The 23,252-nt window shown below is 34.4% G+C and overlaps 1 protein-coding gene across 3 annotated transcripts in view; it reads right to left on the minus strand.

Moving 5' to 3' along the window:
• LOC118185580 (peptidylglycine alpha-hydroxylating monooxygenase-like) overlaps positions 1-23,252 on the minus strand; it is a 70,445-nt gene that overhangs the window by 15,355 nt on the left and 31,838 nt on the right. For 2 of the 3 annotated variants that reach the window (XM_035355462.2, XM_035355458.2), the window contains 5 exons: positions 22,028-22,111; positions 20,200-20,257; positions 15,737-15,801; positions 11,930-12,010; positions 3,237-3,316 (listed from right to left, as the gene is read on the minus strand). In XM_035355462.2, coding sequence (XP_035211353.1) covers positions 3,237-3,316; positions 11,930-12,010; positions 15,737-15,801; positions 20,200-20,257; positions 22,028-22,111 — 368 coding nt within the window. The remainder of the gene's footprint in view (positions 1-3,236; positions 3,317-11,929; positions 12,011-15,736; positions 15,802-20,199; positions 20,258-22,027; positions 22,112-23,252) is intronic. The other variant, XM_035355459.2, reaches the window with a different exon arrangement.

A 23,252-nucleotide genomic window follows, 5' to 3' on the forward strand; every position in this document is an offset into this window, starting at 1 on the left:
CTAAGGTGCCATATAGTGATACGAACATAAAACAGTTTTCCAGGAAGTTAGTTGACTAGCTTTGTGAAAGTTATAAAGCATTAAGTAGCACCTTCGACTTTATGAAGCTAATGCGATTTCAGCCCATCCAACAAACTCGGCACTTGCCCAAAAGTATTATGGGCGCGATTTTGCTAACAGATTCCGGCGTGCCACTAATTTAGTTGTGATAACCTAAAAATTGGCGATATATATGATGGGCATGACTTTGCCAAACATATTTGGATGAACTACTTATTTGGTTCTGATAACAGAGGAATGAAAGAAAAATACTATGGCCATAATCTCGCCAACAGATTCGGATGTATTATTTATTTAGTTCTGATGATGAAAAATACAATTATTCTATTGAAAACAACTTTGGTGGTAAATTTGAACATAACTTCATTTTGCCTAGAAAGCTATCACTCCGTGCCCATCATACGTAAGCAGTGTAGGAAATAACAATTATTTCTCATTGTTTGTATTCAAATGGAACATAATCTGAGATATTATCTGTTACTTAATATCGTGTATTGAACAGAAATGATCGTACAATCGACATACAGTACATATTATTTTAATAAACAGTAAAAATAGTTATGAAATTCCTTGCAAAAGACAAGTAATTCGTGATTTTTCTCATAAACGTTTTTAATACTTCAGTCTGTTTTCATCTATTACCCGGCATCGTTGTTTTGATGTACGAGGTTGTATCAAAAGATTCCGAGACTAGGTTTTTAATACGAAAATAAATGAAAGCTTAAGCCCACGCTCACAGTCACAGGGAGCACCAACATTCATAAGTCAGTGCACCGAGAGATTTTGCACTTTGTGCATTGGTAGCTGTGCAACTTGTGCTATTGTGACCAAGTTGTAATTCCATTATGAACAATAAGCATGAACAAACAGCGAACATGAAATTTTGTGTGAAGCTCAGAAAATATGCCATCGGGATGTTGCACATGGTGCAGGTAATTTACCATGCTGCCATGAGTTGTGTGAGGTGTTTTGAGTGGCATGCACGCTTTAAGAGCAAGAAAACATGACTAAAAGACTAAAAGAAAGCTGAGAAAGACCTTCAACAAGCTCATCGCTGGAAAATGTAGACGATGCATCCTGTCATCGTTTTCTTTTCACAATGTAATTCCTCACGAAACGGAACATGATCTTACTACCGCATGCGCCGTATTTTCCATTTTTGGGTCCTGTAGATTTCGCCCTCTTCTCCAGGTTGCATGGTCTCCTCCTTTCTGACCCCTTTGCGGGGATCTGGCACGAATTGCAGAAGGTACTTGCCCACCGGTTTCATTTACTTATATGAATAAGTAATTTTTAAAATGAGCAGATACAATTTAAGCAAAGGAACACCATATTTACTCGCATATTTCACCCCATTGAAATTTTCCCCTTAGTTTTTACAGAATGTTGATTTATAAACTTCTGACTTATGGTAACAGCGTAAAATGTATGCACAAATAGAAAAACATTTTTGTGTAGTTAATATTACTGGAGATGATAAACTTGTAGAGTCCTTTTTAGAATGTTTCGTTGTCAGGAAACTGAAGAAATCCGTAGTGATCTCACCGGGATTCGAAGTCGACGCCTCCCGAAAACGCATCGCGCGTGCTTCCAGGTAGACCACGAAGGCAAATGGAAAGGAAGCAGAAGATACCTTATATACTTCTCCTTTTAAAGGGCGACTGGGGAGAAGGAATCCAATCGCCAGATCCTGGTCGTTACGAATTATTGTTCCCCCCCTTTTAGTTCGGGCGCCACCTGTAGAGCCTTTATTAGAACTTTTTCAATGTCTGGAAACTGAAGAAATCCGCAATGCCCTTTTTGGATTCAAATTCCAATCATCCAGAATACGCGTCAAGTGTACTTCCTGTTACACCACGAAGGCATGCGGAAAGGAGGGAAAAATTACATTATAAGTTCTTTGAAATAGATTATATAATAATATAAGCGTGCTTTTATGTGTAGATTTCAATGTGCCATGTCTATCATTTAAGCCGTTTCTTCAGATAAGGTTAGGTTAGGTTATTTGCATATGACAAAGTCCTGACGGCTATTTGCCTAACAGGAAAGGTGCCTTGTAGAGAGATTAGATTATTTTCGATGTTGGAAAAGTGAGAAATGAGCAATGCCCTCGCGGGGACTCGAATCTGGACCTCTCGAATACACGCCGAGTGTGTTAACCGTTATACCACGAAGGCATGCAGAAAGGAGGGAGAAAATACCTTATATACTCCTCCTTTTATAGGGAGATTGGGTTTAGGGGATCCTATTGCCAAATCCTCGTGGTGAAAAGTCATCAGCCACCACCATTTTAGTTAGGGCGTCACTGTAGAGACATTAAGCATTTTTTAAAGCAGGAAACTGAAGAAATCCGCAATGACCTCGCCGGGACTCGGACCTGGACTTCTCTAAAACGCGCCGAGTGTGCTAACCGTTATGCCACGAAGGCATGCAGAAAGGAGGGATAAATTATCATAAAGGACTTAATGAGAGAAATTGACACTTATTCACAGTACACATGGGGAAATCCGCAAAAACCAACCATGCAGCCAGCCCTTTCGCATGGTTTCGAATTCAAGACAGGTCAAACCATCAGTATTCGGTGGTTTAAACCACTCGGTTACTGGGAAAGAGATGCCTCTTCAGAAATACTGTACAAAGTTTGTTTATTCCCTCTCTGGTTACAAGCGATAAAATTAGAAGGAAAGCGGGAAACCTCGAGTAAATATAGTAATTCAATACATTCAAGCAAAGACTTGTCGTGAAAATTAGAGTTGTAAGATATTATGTTAGTAACAGTAACAGAAATAATAATTGGAACTATGTTCCAAGATTTGACAGATATTTGATGACTCACTAATGGACAAGGTTTGGAATCCCTAGGCTAGGCGGCAGAAATTTAGGAAATTTTTCAGTTCCTGATTGAAAATTGGGTATCTAATGACACTTCGTAATAAAATTTGTAACAGCGTTGTTTGCCATATCTCAAATTGCGATATCTGCAATACTAACACGCCAGTTCACATGATGCAAGTTGAAATATTCATAGAAGTTTTTAGAAATCAACAGAATGCAATAATTATGCGTATATAATATAAAAAAGGTATTTGCAATCATTTGCATACTTTTATAATATTACACCAAGAATATGGAAAAAAAAAAAAAAAAAAAAAAAAAAAAAAGATTGGCTGATTTACTTGGGGATCTTGAGGATTACGTTTTCCAATAAGGGTCCAGTTTCCACTTTTATCAATTTTGTAACCGGATACAACCTTACCTGAAAAATTAAAATTACTCAGAAACATAGAGAAAATCAAATAAAATATAATGCATATGCATAAAGATGATCAAATAATATTATATAAAAAGCAATGCATTTGACAAGGAAATATACTACAGAGGCTTTTCGCACATTTCTTAGACAATTTTCGTTGTATTTACGTATATATTTTACCTAAACGTTTTGTGTTTTAAATGTTCTGTATTATAGCCCTTATTCTTCACTATTTTGCTACATCGTAATTTTAAAAACGAATAGAGCTTTTTATAGTATCGGTAGAGATAATTTATCCCATTTCTCTTGAACACCTTTCCAAAGTCCAAGGAGAGCTGCAGGTCGACGTTTGGACAATTCGCTTTTTAAAAGACCCAAATAGCAAAAATTCATGGACGATACATCAGGATATTTAGCAGGAATTTGAGGGAAGGGTATGATCTTGATACCTATTTCTTGTTCCATTTTCTTCCAGGAAATTAACAGTGGATTTTGATGTGTGGCTGCTTTGTCTTAATGCAGTCCTACTGATTGATGGCATTGTTTCTAAACAGAAGGTATATCATATTTGAAAATTGGCTATCAGATATGTCCTTGAAAATATGTAGAATTGGTCTTAACATTTTTTCCACTCTCTTTATTTTTAATTCGACATTATATGAAACTCCACCAAAAATCCTAAATCCTGTTGGAAAACTTTTTTTAGATCCTTTGAACCATGTTTTAAGATTTTTTTCCTCCTATTTGATGATAATAACGGATATCTTTTTATTGTAGTCATTTAAATACACGCAAGATTCATCTATATTGACAACATTTTTCCACTTTTGTTCGGATAAATATTTCTTATAAAGAATTCTGCAGCACAATCTGCGTTCGGCGACAGAGAAAAACGACGCACATTAAATTTTTTCGCCTTTTTAAACTTCATATCAGCATTAATCACTTTATTTACAGTTTTACAATTTACACTGAACATTTTAATCATTTTGCTACTGACCTTTGTCTTGACGGAATTTAACGTTAAAGATCTTATCTTTTCAAAATTCGAAACATTTCGTTTATTCCTTGGATATATACTAAAAACAATTTTTTCACTTGAAGCCAAACTTTGACGTTTTCTTCCTTTTTGTTAACAATATTACCTATCGTAGGTTTAGATGTCGAAAAACCATTGGCTTTCACGATTTTTTGTAATAACTAGGTTGGAGTAATTTTCTTCGGAAGAAGGACAGACATCCATTGCTTCTTTAAAACCGACATTTTGCATGAAAACAAAACTGTCAGTTAGCAAATGATAATTAATTCTTCCAGATATATATGTTGTGTCGTTTTTGAAATTACCAAAAAGGTACCCTACTAATTGATCACAACAATAAAAAATACCATAACATACTATTATCAATTCTACCATAACATACTATTATCAATAACTTGTTTTAATTGCATTGTGTTTTCCTCCGGATTAACCCTTAAATCAATTTGAGTAAAAGACTGGTAAAAATCATGAGCACACAAAACAAATTTAACCATTGATTGATCTAGAAAACTTATTTATTTACTCTTAATGCAAACTATATATATATATATATATATATATATATATATATCCATTAGGTTGGAAAAATCAAAATATATTCAACAAAAAGTTTTACTATTGCTTTACACATTCAACTATTTCTGAGAAATTATTTCTTAACATCCTTGTAATTTCTATTATATTTACCTTTTCAATCTGGTAAAACATACCAAAAATAAACTATAAATTTATGAACAGTACCCTCCCCGGGGAGAAAAATAATAAAAAAAAATAAATTTAACAAGTTACACTTTCCACTTCACACAGAATTGATCAATACAAAAAAAAATATTGCATAATATTGCACTCAATACCACCATTTAAATACTATTATTGCACATAATAATTTTTATCATTTATTTTTTTTCTTTTGATTAATTAAATATGGTTTAACCGGATAAAGATAAGTAGTGACACCTTTACACTTCTAAAAAGTTCGTCTTGAGAGGAGCAAGAATGCTCTAATACAGGCACTATTACAAATCATCCTCACCAATGAGTAATTCAAACAAAAATTCAATTAAATAATTTCATGAAGAACTTCTTTCTCTTAACTATTAAGTTAAGTTACAATAATTTTAATAAGGTTATAGATCTTTATTCAATTTAATGCTTTTACTTAATCGATACACCAAAGAAAAATGATTTTTATAGAGTTATGATAAATTTATCAACTACAAAAAATTTAAGGTTCAATAAATTAAATTAATTCAATCTTTTTTTACTGCAGAAATCTATAATATTTAACTAACCAAGAATTAAACAAAAAAATTTAACTTATCTGGTAGCTGAGTAGCAGGAAAAGTCAAACCACAAAAAAAAAAAAAAAAAAAAAAAAAAAAAAGTCCATTGAAGCTCATGAGGAATTCGGGCAGCCTGTTGAATGGAAAAAAATGTTCGTCAAATGTATGGAGTCATTACGATAGCCGAGAGTTCTAGTAGATTTTAGGATGAACAAATGAGGTTCCAATACGGTAAGATAAGTGAAATACAGTTCCGGATGTGGAGATACGAGGAGATTATGATGAACTAATGAGGATCTAAAACGGCCAAATAAGTGAATACAGTCCCGGATTGGAGATACGAGAAGATTAAGAGGAACTAATTTTCAGACATTTTTCCGGACATCTTCAGCGGGAAACGACGAGTCAAATTCTAAAGGGGTCCAAAAGCAACGGTGGTAATTTAACGCTCCATTTCAGAGTACAGCGGCAATCAGACGGTTGAGAACGGGGAGCACGCATCATTTTCATAGATCGTTTTCTGCTTTAAATTTTTCTTGAAATACACAAACACACACGAAAGAAAATAAACTGAAGAAAGAATTTTGAATTTTTGCGAAGACATAGATGCCCATACACTACGGCCCGCGCTCAAAGCGCTTAGCCAAGAGGCCCGTAGTTCCATCGGAGCCAAGATCCATTTTTTCGGCGGAATCAGCTGTCTCCTCGGAAAGCAATTCAAAAGGGCAAAAGAAGTGTCAAAAAGTGACCTCGTCCCACAAAACAACCCGTTAAAAGGGAGAACGTCGGAACTCCAACTTGGCACAACTCACTCCTCGCCAATAGTTAAACCAGTTGCAACTACAGCATTCCTTCATGTTAGCAAACTCGCCAAAGACACCACTTTGAAACCCCAACGGAAATTCTAAGTCGCCAAGCCGCCGCCAAAATAACAGGCCTAAAGAAGGGGGAAACTTGGAATTTCAACAACCCTGTAAGCAGTCCCAACGAGGGAACGCTGAAACTCGAAAAAAAGCGACTATTTTACCGAAAAAGGGCATTTCTTCTTCCACAAGAGAAATCACTATGAAAACAGAAAAAAATCTACTAATTAAAGCTCATAACTAAAATGCAATTAAAGTTAGGAAAACGAAAGTTATGTCAAATTAAAGAGCTAATTTTTCTGCAACTAATGATATTAAATACTAAGAAATCAAATTAATTTTTAACCTGAAAAACTGAGTTTATTACATGAAAATTTCACCTAAATCCATTGTCTGAGTGCACAAAATCGAAGACGCAGTTCGCGTAAACTCGAATAGTCGAAATAGATTACACTAGAATTAATAAGCCAAATAAAAGAATAAAACCAAACTTGTTGTGTAGCTCAAATTTTGAATAATTACAAATTAAAATTTTGATTTTTATGAATCACTTAATTAAATTAAATTCGCTACACAACATATACCTGGAGTTAAATAAATACTCGATGTACAAACTTGTATTTTATATTAACTTTTAAAATTTAGAATAATTTTAACAATGAACATTTACTACTCTTACAGATCAGAGTGAAAAACATTTCTGATTTGTATACATTTATTTTTGATTTAACGCAAACTGTTGTAGATTCTAATGACGCTAATCGCATATCTTTTAATAAATTCCCATGACAAGAATATTTAGATAAATTACGCAGAATCCTCACAATGGAGCTTACAGTTTAAGGAATCTTAATGTCTTTTGCGAACATTTTAAGAAATTTTGTCATTCTTGATTTGATGAAACCTTTATGTAAATGTTGAATCAGTTTAAAAATAATCTGAAAATCTGTAACAAAAAAATACTGAATCCAAATTATTTATCATTTTTAATGCACGCATTCTAGCACATTTAATTTATACCTGGAGTTTTTGGAATAAATTGATAGAAAATATATTATCGTCCATTATGATGGCGCTTTCTGAAGAGAGAGGAAATTTTCTCGGTTCATCCATAAACATGCGCATAATGAATGATTCTTCTATGGAAGTCAATTTCTTTGACACGAGTTTGTTCTTATTTCTTGTTTTCAGAATTCTCATTCTTGTTTTGAGACGATAGTTTTAAATGCAAATAAGGAAAGTAATCTAATAAACGTTATGACAGTTATGTCAATCTCATGACTTTCTATGTGGTATTCTAAATTTTGAATGAAGTAGAAAATTATGTAAAAGGAAGTTAAATGTAATTACGGCGGACATTTCTTCTTTGCTCAGGTGCTTAGGAAATTTCATCGACCCTGCTTGATTGCTTGACCCTGTTGGCTTCATAAAAGGCTACATTAAACACTTTTTGGACTTCGTTGCGAATCCCTGATTTAAGGGAATTAATATTTACGAAGATATTGCTTGTAAATGATTGTCAAGTATCACACAATTCTCTCGTAAACATTCTAGTTTCACGACATTTCGACCTTTTTATACGAAGATTAACATGAATAAAATAAATAATTATATCAAATAAACGAACCTAGATTCTAATATGTGCTTTAAATAACTAAAGTAATTATTTCCAGATTATTTTTGATTTTAAACATTCTTTCAGGAAAAAAAAAAAAATTATAGAACTAATGTGGGGTAAACACGTCGAGTAATTTAAAAATTTTTGAATGGAAAGTAACCGAAATACGAAAACTGTTCTGCTGGAAAACATAACAATGCGAAGAGACCGTAAGAAAAAGAAATAAATAAAATAACACGGGTGTTCAAATAGAATAACTGCATATTTTGTTGAACATTTATTCCTGCTTCTCTGTTCTACATATTGTATCTTTTGACGTTTCTTTAATTTGAATAACTATTTTCTTAATGTTTTGAATCTGTATTGTCACATCTCTCTTTCTGTTTTCCCTCCAGAATGCAAATTAGTTCACGTGTATTTATCGTGAGAACTGAGTTTGTTAAGACAAAGCGTGTTCTACCACTCGTAGTCATGTTACTAAGTTTGCTACTTGAGATATGAGTTCCTGTCTTCGACCTTGCATTACAATTGACGATAGCTGAAACTGACGCCGGTGAAGCTTTGAGTCAACTTCGCATTGAATTTCTCTGTGTAGCCTTTGGCTATTAATTCAATTAAACTTAAGCTTTTTATCTGACTTACTAATTTTGAGTTCCTCGCCATAAATACCGGCTGAATCGTAAAGAGGTCTTTTATATCCTTCGCAAGTTTCTGTGGTATTTTTAGACTTAGCGATTAGTCACTTAACGTCTAAGCGTTTAACAGTGGATTATAGCCAAATGAATTGAACTTTGCATATTATACAGTATATAGCAATTATAAGAAAGGCTTGACTTAATTCATGAATTTTATCAGATTAGGTTAGGTTATCTGAATAAATTAAAGCCCATGAGGCCTATTTGCCTAAAGGAAGGGATACTTCGTGGAGGACCTTTCTAGAGGAAACTAGCTATCAAAATCTTACCTGAGAATTTTAAAGGCTTAGATAAATAGAATTCCGAGGAAAAGGAAAAGTGGTTACTTGCAGTTGACGAAAGAATCAATTTCTTATCCCGAAATAAAGCTTGGGAACTAGTTGAGCTTCCTGTAAAAAAGAAACCTATTGGCTGTCGATGGATTTTCAATCTGAAAGTAAACGAAGATGTAACAGTCATTCGTTACAAGGCGCGACTAGTCGCAAATGGTTATAGTCAAAAATTTGAAACTGACTACGATCATACCTTTGCACCAGCAGTTCGACATATAAGTATTAGCACCTTTCTTGCTATCACAGCATGTGGTAAAATGCACGTGAGGCATGTAGACGTCACTACAGCCTTTCTACATGAAATTTAGAAGAAGAAATATACATGGAAAAGCCAGAAGACACAGTTCAACCAGGACAAGAAGAAAAGGTTTGCAAACTGGAAAAAGCTCTTTAGGGATTAAAGCAAGCTGCTAGAGCATGGAATAAAAAAGCAGCGGGAATATTAAAGAATAGTAAATTTTCGCAGCGTATGGCAGACCCTGCTTGTTTCTAAAGAAAGATGGCAAGATAATGATTATTATCTACGTCGACGATATCCTTATAGCATGCAAAAGCGAAAAAAAAAATCAAAAGGCTAATCAAATTTTTCATTGAATTCTTCGAAGCAAAAGACTTAAGAGAAATCAGAAACTACTTAGGAATCAACATCAAAAGAGATGAAAACAAGTTGAGTCAAAAATCAAAAACAGAAAAACTTAAGAATCTTTTGTCCAGATATCCACAAACCATCTTACACATCAATGGATACTTCCTATCCAAAGAATGACGACGCCTCTCCACCAGTGGACAATACCAAGTATAGGCAAGCCATCGAAGCCTTCTTATACATAGCCACTGTAACTAAACCGGACATTACCTTAGCAGTGAATTTTTTAAGCAGAAAGCATGAATCTCCAAATGAGAAGGATTGGAAAGCAGTTCTAAGGATGATTCAATACCTGAACTCTACAAAGGACATTTACCTGAAAATTGACTCTGATAGCCCACCAACACTTTCCTGCCATACGGATGCTGACTATGCATTTCATTTAATCTCTAGACGATCAACCGATGGAAATTTATTTTTCTTAGGAAGCAGCTCAATATTTTGGCACACAAAGAGACAAAATTATGTTTCCTTATTATCTACCTAATCCGAGCTTATTTCTGCAGCTACTGCTGCTCAAGATCTCAAATGGATATTAGATCTTAAAGATTTTAAACTACCTCAAAATCTGCCCATTAAGATATTTGCGGACAATAAGTCCACAATAGCCCTTCTAAAACAGGGAAAAATGAAACCAGGCTAAAACATATTAATGTTAAATATTTCTTTTTTAGGAGAAATGGAAAAGAATAATATAATCGAGATAACATACTGGTAATACAAATTCCATGATTGCAGATATTTTCACTAAGCCATTGCCCAAACCTAAATTTCTGAGATTAAGAAGTGAGCTAAATCTGATTTCCAACATTTCCCAAATGCTTGATTAAAAGGGGGATTGTTGTAAATTAATCAGGCATTTGAGAAGAGAGAATGTTTTCTCCGACTCACTTCTGGTAGCCCTAGAAATGCCAAGGTACGTGCGGGCCAACCACGCCAGTCACACAATTATAATATCCCATTAGCCTTTCGTTCTTTATTATTATTAAGCTTTCGTGTGCGTGTTATATGCAACATTAACGTGTCTGTCGCTTTATGTTATTTTAGTTACCAGTTGAATAATTGTTATTTGTATTTAAATATGCATCCTATTATTAATGGATATATCCCTCACACAAAGTCTAGTCTTTATATCCCTCACATATTCATATCATAGGGTATGAATACTCATATCACGTATTCATATCACATTATCATAGGATATATCCCTCACACAAAGTCAAAGTCACACACTTTCGGAGACTTAACTATGCTGCTGGAGCATGAAAAGTAAGCTGACTTTGCTATATTTATTCTTCAATCTTGTCTAATCACTATATCTTATCTGGTTCATTTGCGCTTTGGCAGCTGAGGACGATGGTTCGGTAAAACCATCGAAACTAGTCCTGTGAAAATTTACAAAATATAACGCTGATATTTATTGTTTGGCTTCTAAATTAACGAAATACGTCTTTTTTATACAGAGTGATCAGTAGAACTGCATCAAGACAAAGCAAGAAGCGACACGACGAAATGTATCGTTAATTTCCTGGAAAAACTGTAACAAGAAACGAGTATCAAGGCCTTCCACATATCCCTACTAAATCTCATGTTCTATCATAAATGTATTTTTGCGCTTTTGGACTTTTAAAAAGCGTTGACCTACAATCTCCTTGGACTTTTTAAAGCTGTTCGAGAGCAATGGGATAAAATACCTCTTCCGATACTACAGAAGGCTTTATTTTCTTGGAACTTACGGTGTAGAAAGGTAGTGAATAATAAGGGTTATCAAATACAACATTTAAAACATAAAAATTTTAGGTAGAACATTTCTGTAATTACAATGGAATTTGTCTGAAAATGTGCAAACAATCTCTGTATCTTTGAATGAGCTATTGCCACATAAGCTGAGGCGCTCCAGAACATTTTCTGGAAGCATTTAACTCCGTGACCTTCTTGCATTAATTATTTCTTGAATAATGAAATGTTATATTCACTTGTATCCAAATATTTTGTAATATGATATAAAAGGCATCAGATACAGATGCAATATACCGCAATAGAAATAGATGTACTATACCGCAATTAGAGTTGCGAATAAAATGCAGTAAACATTCAAAAGCTTAATATTTTGAAAATTGTAGCTTAATTTGAGACTTACCCAGTGAATGCGTATGTGTTCGAAAAGCGAAAGGATGAATAACAACAGGCTCATTAAATGTGCAAGCCGCTTCGAAATGCTCTAAAAAATTAGGAAAATGAAATATTTAAGCATTGAATAATCTTCATTGTAAGCAAGGATATTTACGCAAACATAATTAAAATCGACACTTAAAAATGATTTCACATTACAATTTCCAATACTCCTAAGCAATAGTACTTTACATTTGCATTATGGCGACTAACTCTTTTGTCCTGAAACAATATGAATTTTTTTTTTTACTTCATAATACAGGAGCACTAAAATTATTATTTATCATTTGCGGTAGATGCTTAAACACGCTCAATTACAGCACAAGAACGTGTCATCTAATAAGGTACATGAACATTCAATACGGTGCATGAAATATTATCCAATAACTAATGTTAACTGAGTTTACACTATTGAGTACAGAATATTTTCGAGTGGATCTATTCATTTTGGTTTCGTAATCGTGCATGTTTTTAGTTCAAAAAGTATATTAGTCGCGAAACACGATTTTGCTTTGTTTAACTGTAAGTGCTTTGTTTCACTTTACAATTGACTCTGCTTGCCATTCAGAAAAATTTAAGATATTGTTCTTTTATATTTCATCTGTCTTTCATTAATTAACAAACTAAACTAGACGGTGTTTCATATTAAACGGGCTTAGTACAAATTCTGTAATTGATTTTTTATGCTGAAACCAGTTAATTCTGAAACTCCAATTATACATGTTTTATCTAGCAATAGCGAAAACTCATCACAAAATCGCCGCTACAAGTATCTTAATCAAAATGGTGCCATCCGTAGGAGAATGCTTACTGTGTTTTAAATACGCAAAAACTTCATTGTTTATCGTTGTTCAAAGACCTTTCTGCACGAAATTTGGTAAAGAACCACCGCATCGTTACAACATCGAAGGGTGAATGAAGTAGTTTTAGGACACGGGCTGCTTATGTAAGAAAACCAGCCCAAACCGAAGCGGCTGAAAAAAATTCGTGAAACTTTTTTACGAAATCTCACAAAATCAACGCGTCGTACAAGTTTTGAACTCAGTGTGCCTCGTGTTACGGTGTGACGCGTGTTACGATAACGTTTCGGCCATACACCTATCAGATAGTGCAGGTATTTAAACCTTTCGGAAAGCTTTCTGTGAGAATCTGAAAGAAAGATAAGCTTGAGGTAGATGGTTTCGAGAATAGACTTGCGTTTATGGATGAAGCCACTTCTCATATTTCTGGCGAAGTTAATTGCCATAATTTACGATTTTGGGACATTGGTTGTTCCTTCGGTTGGAGCAAGCGGTTCTCTGTTTAATTTTGCAGCAAGACGGTTCTTGATCACACTGGCAGAAACACGCGCGCCAGCACAGAAGTGATAGTATCCCCCATCGCTATACTGGTCGTGCTGGGTCAAACGATATGCCATTGCTTTGTTGCCACCGAAACCACCAGATCTAACCCCTTGTGATTTTTTCTATGGGGTTTTGTTAAAGGCAAAGTGTTTGTGCCTCCGTTTCCCCAGGACGCACAGCAACTGAAGCAGCGAATAAATGAAGTGCTTGAATCCTTAACAAAAGATATTCTATCACGAGTATGGCAGGAAGTGGATTATCGCACAGATATTTGCCGTGTCACCAGAGGGTCACACATAGAATGTCTATTAGAAACATGAATAACTATAGTTTCAAAACAAATTTGATTTATCAAAGTGAAGTAGCTACAGCGTTCACAGGTATGCTTTTTTTTTTTTAAGCATTCCATATGAAACAGCCTCTATTTAAAAGCAATATATGCAGCTCTTAGAAACATTATTTTTTACATTTTAATCTGATTGATTTAAAAAAAGTATTTGATCTATGATATATCTAATTGAAACGATATATCTAATTGAAACTAATAAGGTACATGAACATTCAATACGGTGCATGAAATATTATCCAATAACTAATGTTAACTGAGTTTACACTATTGAGTACAGAATATTTTCGATATTTTTTTAGAATCACATTGCATATTTTTTCACTTTTTAAATATACAGAAGATATTTGACATTTTCATGCTAGTCTAAACGCTTATTCACCTAATTTCCAATATAACGTTTCACTATTTCATCTGGGCTATCTCTATTATCGATAATCTCTATTGATAAACCATATTAAACTTTAAAATAGCCCTCTTGGGCGATCGTTGAAATTCGACCCCTCTCGGATTTTTTTAGTATTCTGCCTGAGCGTATCGGTTTTAAAACGAAACTGTGTCATACATTTACGAACCTTAGTTTTTTACGGTTGCTTCTTAATATTACAGTCGAACTCCGCTATAACGAATTTCAAGGGACCTGGAGTTTGATTCGTTATATCCAATCCGATACGACAAATGAATTATTTCAGAAATATGTATAAAAATTGAATAATGAAGGAAAAACAAAATCTGATTAACACTGTCGAGTCTACCAAAAGAAGTGAATAATAAATTCTAATTAAAAAGTCGTATAAAGATTTAATACAGTTAACGCGCAATTAATTAAATCTGTTGTTCGTTCTTTTTCGGATATCTCTAAAGTGAAAGGCAAACTCACTGGCATTTGTTTGAAGATTTTATACAGAAATTAGAAAATTATGGCTTCTTTAATCGTCGAGTCATTTCATCAAGGCTTCCTCAACATTCTTATATTCCCCATTTTTCAATGTTTTCCTCGTATCCAAATTTTTTACTTGAGTAACAATTATATAGAGAGTTTCCATTTTTCATATGGTAGCAACTGTCGATAGGGTTAAATTATATTTTTGGCAGATATTGATTTGGCTGCATCCATTTTGTAGTCTTCGAATAATGTTCCTTTTACTTTCAATGGAGAAATTCTACGTTTACAGCTCGCACGTGGATGAGATGTCAACACGGAAATAGTGTGCAGAGAGTTAATTCAAAGATTACGTGATAATTTTGCTTTTCCGGAAAATATGAAAAATGAAGATAATTTCGTCATCTATATGTCTTATCCAATGTCCATAGAGACAATATCATTTCTTCCCCAAGATAAGTATGTTTGCAATACAAAGATTCAGTAATTTTTATAAAAAATATCTTATATTTTACAAAAAACTTAAAGAATACATAACACCTATACAGAGGATAGAAGTTGGAGAACATTTATGCTCAAACAAAACAAAACGATAAGGATAAAAACTTTTCATTCCCTAAAAGAAGAATCAACTGCAAGCTCATAAGACTCAATGCTTTCTCCGAATAACGAAACTTTTCATTATAGTATAAATTGTGAGTCATCATATGCAAGACAGATATGCCTTTGTTTAGAACACAGAAAAAAGTGCGGATGAAGATAAAAGAAAATAGAATAAAGGTGATTTCCTTTACGGATGGAATGTGGATGAAATATGGATCCTGATATCTTAAACATGAATGAGTTTAAAGATTAGTACTTTTTTGTTAAAACTTGAAGATATTCTGGAAAAAATATGAAAAATGCAAAAACGTTTAACTCGAAGATATCGATATAGTTCGTTATTTCATTTTCTTACTCTCTTTGCAAATTCTCTCTAACAGTGTAAAATAGCATTAGATATACAGGAAACTGGACGGGACAAAATTTCGTTCATTATATTTGGTGGTTGGTTATAGCCCGGTTCGACTGTATTTTATTTAAAAATAACAATATAAAAAAATCTTAAAAAGCACATATTTCTTAAACGATTTCCACAATCTTCAAAACTAGTGTAAGTAATAAAAATGATCCATATTTTTGTTAATGTATATTCATTCTTACCTTCCTCGCCAGCTCGAATTCTTCCATAGGTTGAAAGGACGTAGACACCTGCAGGTTTTGTCACCCTAGAACAAAACGAGAAGTACCTTTAAGTTCTCGATTATACACGTATGGATTATTGTTTTGCAGATTATCTTTGCAACGTCTTCGGAAGGAAAATTTCTTGTGACTGGTATTTGCAGCTTTTAGAATTTTGAAATTTAGAGCGTTTTTAGAGCAAGTTCGCGATTTTTTATTACTACGTGCCTTTGTAGTGAACTACATTGCTAAGGCTTTTAAATTCCTAAGCTCAATTCATAACTGAAAAAAAATAAAGATCTATGAAAAAATGAAGGGAACGGAAGTCTGACAGTGAAGAGATAGCAGCATGGAGTTATGATAATTCTGGAAGTTCAATATGTAAATGAAAAAATATCTGATGTGGACAACACATGACTTCCTTTTACGGCCTATAATTCTTGCTGTACTTCATTTAAACTTATTTCTTCGAATTTCATTGGGCACATATTTCTCATTCAATCAATTTAGTTCCCACTTCGCGGCAAGGCAAAAATACATAAACATCTTTATTAAAAAATGTAAAATGTAGAAAAACCTAAAACATTAAACACAATTAAAAACAGTTAAAAACACAGATTTTACTGTTAGAGTATTCTACGCAAAAACAAGCAATGCGTTAAGCGGGCGGATGGACAAAATGTTTGATGCATAAAACTGAAATTTAGCTTTTGTCCCACTGGGCAAAAAGACATTTAGTGCAAAAACTGTCTTAATTCACTACTCTACTAAGTTTCAATTGTAAGTAAACAGCAGCCTCGTTAGTTCTAGCGCCACTTAAACTTGTAAATGGTTGATAATTCTACAACTGTTGCATGCGGATCAGCTAAAGGCATAAAAACATTACCGAAACATAAGAACAGCATAATTCAATCACTTTTAAAGCAAAAAATGCAGAATTTGCGAGATAGATACGTAGGTATAGACATCATGAAAAATAGTCTTTTCTGAATCCATTTTTAATCCATTTTACAATCCGTCCTGGAAAAGATCCTTTATTCTCTCTGTATGTGAAGATGTTACCCAAAAACATTTTTAAATGGATTCGGGAGTAGTCAAAAGGGATATTTTCGCTGAAATATGATACCCCAAATTTTTAGCGACTAGAGTACTTCCTTTACTTCATATAAAGGAATAAAAAATATCGAAAAGCAGCTGCATAACGACAAGAATGATGAAGGAAATGGTTTTTTTTATAAAATCATGATAGTGAATATATTGTGACTTAAGAGCAGGCAACAGAAGAGTGAAAGAAACTAATTTTGGATGAAAAAGAGCAAGAATACACTACTGGAATGTTTAGTCTATAAAATTAGTCAAGTACAGAGATGTCAACAAAATCAGATCGCATTAAGTGACTTTCAGAATTTTGATCAGTATTCGATATTTTGTCGAAAAGATCAAAATGTTTTTTTTTTCCTTTAAAAAAGCAATATAATGAACAAACTTCTAAGAAAATAAAAACAAACCTCCTGGCAAAATAATAAAAAAATCGAAAGCGTTTTGTAACTACTTAGGTGGATCCTAAAGAAAAGGTGACATACATCAGTATTTGAAAGGTAATTACTGTGGAGAGAATACTTTATCCGCAAAGTGCAGCCAGATGGCAAAAATTGTTCAGTAGTGGTTGTGCGGGAGGTGACGCTTCAGAGCGATTGAAATAGTAAGACGTTTAGAAAGGTGGTTTCGCTTGGAAGTGCAAGCTGTGATTCGTTGTCCTAATCGAGTATCTGAAGTATGGCGATGCCGTTACTACCGATCATTACTGTGCCAGTTAGGCAAAGTTACGTGAAGCCATTCGACGCAAGCGCCCTGGCAAGTTGATTGCTGGCGTCATCCTCCTGCATGGCAATGTCCGGTTCCATACTGGTCGCCAAACCCAAAAATTACTGCAAAAGTTTAAGTGGGAAGTCTGCAGTCACCTCCTCCCCACATAGCCAAGATTTAGGACCCAGTGACTATTTTCTTTTCCCGAAATTGAAGGAAAACTTATCTGGAATGATGTTCTCTGCAAACAGTGATAGAAAACAGTCACCGAGAACTGGCCCAATGTGCAGGGATGCGATTTCTGCAAAGCAGGGTTAAATAAGTTGGGTTCTGCTTTTATATAAATGCTTGAATAGATTTGGTGATTATTTGGAAAATGATGGGTAAGTATGTTTCTTATATCCGCTATGTATTTTCTGTCTATTGTTAATAAATAATTTTTTATCACTTTCGTAACCTTTTTTTTTTTTTTTTTTTTTGGATCCACTGTCGTATTTTGCCAGCTATTTAATGGAAATCTAAACGAGATTCATTGGAATAAGCAACTTTTTTTTGACATGGAGTGTAAAGTTTGGGTGTTAATGAACCTAGAACAACCGTGAGTTTCTGTATATCAATGACAGCATACGCACCTCGGACGCTCTCATGCTGAGAAGCTATTTCAAATTCCATTATCCTATTGACAAACTAACCAATCAAATGACCCATATTTGGTCCCTTGTCTGTCAACATACCATCCATGAATTTTATGCGTTTCACTACAACTGGTGAGCCTTTGTATCCAAATCAGGGGCGATATTGCAACATACGTTTTCCATCTTTTTGGATCTTTGATTTACTCTCATGTCCATAAATTAAGGATAATGCAAAATCAGGCAAAGGAAGAGTTAGAAGCAAAACAAATTTAACTTATTTGTAAAGCTTATTTATTAAACAAAAGGTAAAGAGCAAAAAAGATTGATATTATTAAAAAAATTAGCGATTTTTTCTTCCTGGAGCAAATTACAAAAAAAAAAAAAAAAATCTATTTACAAAAAAACAAATATTACATGGTTGGTATGATTGTTAATACATTATATGTCTCCCAGATGATGCAATACAGTCCGTATAAAGCCTAGGCATGCTGAGTATCAAATTATCGATCTGATCTTGGGGGATATTACGCCTCTCAAAAAGCAAAGCAATGCTCTCCGAAGTTCCGGTAGACATGTAGGAGGAGGTTGACGGACTGCAACTTGTCGGCCAAGCATGTCCCACACGTGCTCTACTGGATTCAAGTCCGGTGAGAATGTTGGCCAGTCCATACGGGTGATATCCTGCGATTGAAGGCATTCGCTTACGATGTTTGCACGGTGAGGACGTGAGTTGTCATCCATAAACACAAATTGTGCGCCCATGGCGCCCCGAAACAAACGTACATGTTGTTCCAGAATGACGTCCCGATAGATTTGGCTTGTCATGCTTCCAATTTGAACATGCAGGTCAGTTCTGGAACCCAGAATAATTCCACCCCAAACGAGCACTCCTGCACCACCGTAACGGTGTCGCTCATTGATGTTTTCTTGGTGGTAACGGGTACCTGGAGCTCTTCATATGAAAGTCTGACGAGAATCAGACTGCAAGCTAAACCTGGACTCGTCGGAAAATCACACAAGCCCACTGTTGCAGTGTCCACAATGTATGCTCTCTACTCCAGGCTAACCGCAGGCGACAGTGAGTTGCAGTAAGTGGAACGCATCTGACAGGTCTACGAGCATATAGACCAATCTGCCCTAAGCGTCTGTACACGGTCTGCCTTGAAATTGTCGTACCAGTGGCTGAAGAGAGCTGACGAGACAGGTCTGAGGCTGTGCGCCGCCTGTTTCTTTTGGCGGTAACTACCAAATACAGGTCCTCATTCGTCGTTGTAACTCTGGGGCGACCTGTGCTGTAACGTCTACTCACATTACCATTATCTTGGAATCGTTGCCAAAGCCTGGAGATGACACTCTGGGCAATTCCAAGTTCGTCTAATACTTCCAGTTGGGTACGCCCACATTCCAGACGGCCGATAATTCTACCACGTAAAAAATCATCCAAATGCGTCCTTTGTGTCATAACTATTCGGTTATTGCACTGAAATGCTTATAAAGCGCCTGCGAACAATTTTACTTCTTTGCCTATATTCCTTATATATCACTCTCTTACAGTCTCGTCATTGTGACGTACCATCGGTGTCATCTGGTTACTTCCTGAAATTTGTATATGTTTCTTGAAGATGTGTATAGTTATTTTACAGGTGATATATTTATTTTAGAGTTCGATTTCCGCATGACTCCGAATTATCCTTAATTTATGGACATGAGTGTAAATAAATTATCTAACTGTTCTGGGATCTTAATTATTTCTTTTCTGATGCATTTTGTATTACACATACTAAATGCTTCAGCACTTGGTCCTTTCGACTATGTCAATCTTTCTGTTCTACCTCTCATAAAATATACTGAAGCTGCAAATTTGTATTTGCAATCTAATAAATTTACATTTTAAGTCTCAGTAAATCAATCTATTCTCATTATTATATAGACGTTTCAAACACTCTTTGTGTATGATTTGCATTTAAACATAGAATAAAAATTAAATAAAAGGGAAATACTTACTTATTAGTTGTTCCTGGTAGTAGAGAAATAATTATACCGGAATTATCTGTCCCTCCATCTGTAATATTTGAAAACATTGTTAAGAGGTGAAGGGGAATATGTGAAAAACGTCACATTTCAAATTAATAACTTCTAGGCATTTTGATTTATCAACTTGTTTGTGCATGGTTGTTTAAGATAAATGAACCTTAATTTGTACATTGAGAATACAAGCAGCACAGCATTTGCAACAGATTTGCTCTTAATTTGATGATAACGTAACCAATAGCAAACTGGCGTAATGAACGAAAAATTACTAAGACTACTTCAAATCAATAATAATTTCTTTGAAATAAAATACATACTTATTATCTAAATCGTAACAGCAAAGACAAAAGTAGCAGAAATACGGTTAGATAAGATTTGATGTATTGCCACGTTTTTTGTATTGATTTAGCTATTTTTAAATAGAATTAATTAAATTGTTTTATATTCTAGCGCAATGCAGCACGAGATTTATTTGAAGAGAAAGCTAAGCCGGGAAACAAAATACATGAGCACGCGCATCTAACATTTTAATAATATATATCTCGTGATTGTACTCTTTTGGTATCCAGAAGAATTGAGAAAATACTAGAAGTTTCTCATGCATAGTTAAAAAGCTTATAAAAAGCTAGAGGAAAATCTCTCAGATCAGTTGTTTACTTAATTCCTGTGGTTTATTGTAGAGAATTCGCGGTGAAATCGGATTAGCTCTCTCTCTCTTGAATTAAGTTCTGTTGAACGCTTTAGTAGTTTAAAAGATAACTACTGTGAGATATTGCGATTTTGTACGAATTTCTCTAAGGAAATTTAAGCATTTTGTATTTATTCTTGGGATAAGAATAAATTTTATCCACTTTTCACCAGACTTGTGCATTCAATTCATTAAGAACCATTCACAATACATGGTTTGATTACCATTTCACTAGAATCAAACAATCAAGCCAAATAGGTACCGGGTTTTCTCGATTTCTTCTGCAGTCAATCCTTCTAATTAGGCACTTCCTTTTTTTATTGCAATCAATCGCACGAAACGTATATCTATATATATTTATTCCCACCCTATTACCCGGCTTGGTAAGCTCAGATTTTCTATTCCCATATTTGTTAAATTGTGCATATTTTGCTTTAAAAGTGATTGAATTTTGTCGACCTTAAGTTCCGGTTAAGGTGTCTATGCCGTTAGTTAGTCTACGTGCAGTAGTTGTAGAATTATCAACAATTTAAAGTGTATATGACGCTAGGCCTAACGAGGCCACCATTTGCTTACATATGAAACTTAGATGTAGAATAGTAAAGTAAGTTAGTTGGTGCACACGGATATCACTCTCTTTTTGTCCAGTGGGGCCCAAAGTTGACTTTCAGTTTTGTGCATCGAAAGTTTTGTCTTCTTGCCCGCTGGACGAATTGCTTGTTTTCGCGTAAAAACTCTAATTGTAATTTTTTTTTTTTTTTTTTTTACTATTTTTAACTGCATTGGGTGTTTCAGGTTTTTCTGAAATTTACAATTTTTAATGGTGTTGTTTTGAGATTTATGTGTTTTTTCTTCACGGCGAAGGGGGAACGGAACTGATTGAATGAGAAATATATTTCTAATGAAATTCGAGAAAGTAAGTTTAAATGGAGTACAGAAAAAAATATGTATAATTTGATAGGCTGTACAAGGAATTCCTGTGGTGTCCACATCATATACTTTAATTTCACAAAACGTTTAAAAATGAATGTAAAAATATAGCATTTGACTTATCTATGTTAGTTAGTTGCTTACATAAATCAGTAAAAGAAATTATAAAGTTTTTATACTCACTTAAAAATTTATCAACATCAGCATAATGGACTTGAAGTACCAAATAATTGATTCCACTACTATTGCCAACCTTAAAGCCAACCTCTAACGAAAAAAAAATATAAATAGCAGGTATAAAACCAATCGAAACGTTAAAAATACAGAAACAGGACTGAAAAATAAGGTGAATTGTGAATCATTTTTTGACACCTGAATGATGATGAGGGCGTGACATATTTACTACAATTTATCAGTAGGGCAAATAATTTAGAAAACATTAATAAAGTGACTATATTGTGGTAAAATTTTCCGGGGAGGGATATCTAGTTTGTTTTTAACACTTGTAGGGTTTATATTTATTTTAACTAACATTTATTTTAAGTTTAAACTATCTTTCCTGTCAAGCCTTACTTTCCCCTGGAACTGCCAATGCCAGAATATGTAAATTTGAGTAGAACGCGCAAGCATTCAAATTATCAGCGGAAGTAGTATGATTTAAATAGAAGGAAACGAGTTCGGTAAGAGAGTTATTCTTACTTAGCGAGCGCGGAGGTAGAAATCGAGAATTGAAGAACCCCGCGTTGCGGCCTATGTGCTTGGCGGGAAGTAGTTGCAATTGTTCCAGTGAGCTTCAAGTCTGCTGAATTAGCTGCGGTATTTGTAAAACGCGGTGAGTTAGTTATTTTAGAGAGCCTCGTAGTTAGAATATTGTCTTTACTTTCTTTTCAGGTTCTTATTTTTATTTGACTGCCTAGTGGGCACAGTCTGTAAGCGTCAAGAGGACGCCATTGTAATTTATTACGTTGAATAAAAAGGGACTTAAACCCTTTATAAGACTCTGTGGTTTATACAAGCTTTCACAGTCACCTCTTGGTTGCGTGCAAGTTAGAGGCGCGCAACGTTATACACTTGTGAGACTTCACTTTCCTCACTATGTGCTCTCACGGCGTAATTGGGTAGCATTTACGGCTGTTTGAGAATTTGCAATCCCGCCGAAGGTAGAACTGATTTTCGCATTTCCTAATCCAGTGCATAGTTAATCTTCCTACTGACTTTGCCCCAATATGTCAAGTAATATAAGTATTTCAAATTTCTTACTTCTCAAGGATTTCACTATAACTATAGCCATCATAATTTAACTTTTTTCATCCATTCAGTAATATAAAATATGCATAAATATACTTACTGATATTCAAACCTATTTATCAATTTCGGTTCCTATGTCATACATTCATAATTAGACAAA

This window comes from Stegodyphus dumicola, chromosome 2 (assembly GCF_044657685.1).
Source record: "Stegodyphus dumicola isolate Sdum_Otavi_A_Nest chromosome 2, ASM4465768v1".
Classification (NCBI taxonomy): domain Eukaryota; kingdom Metazoa; phylum Arthropoda; class Arachnida; order Araneae; family Eresidae; genus Stegodyphus; species Stegodyphus dumicola.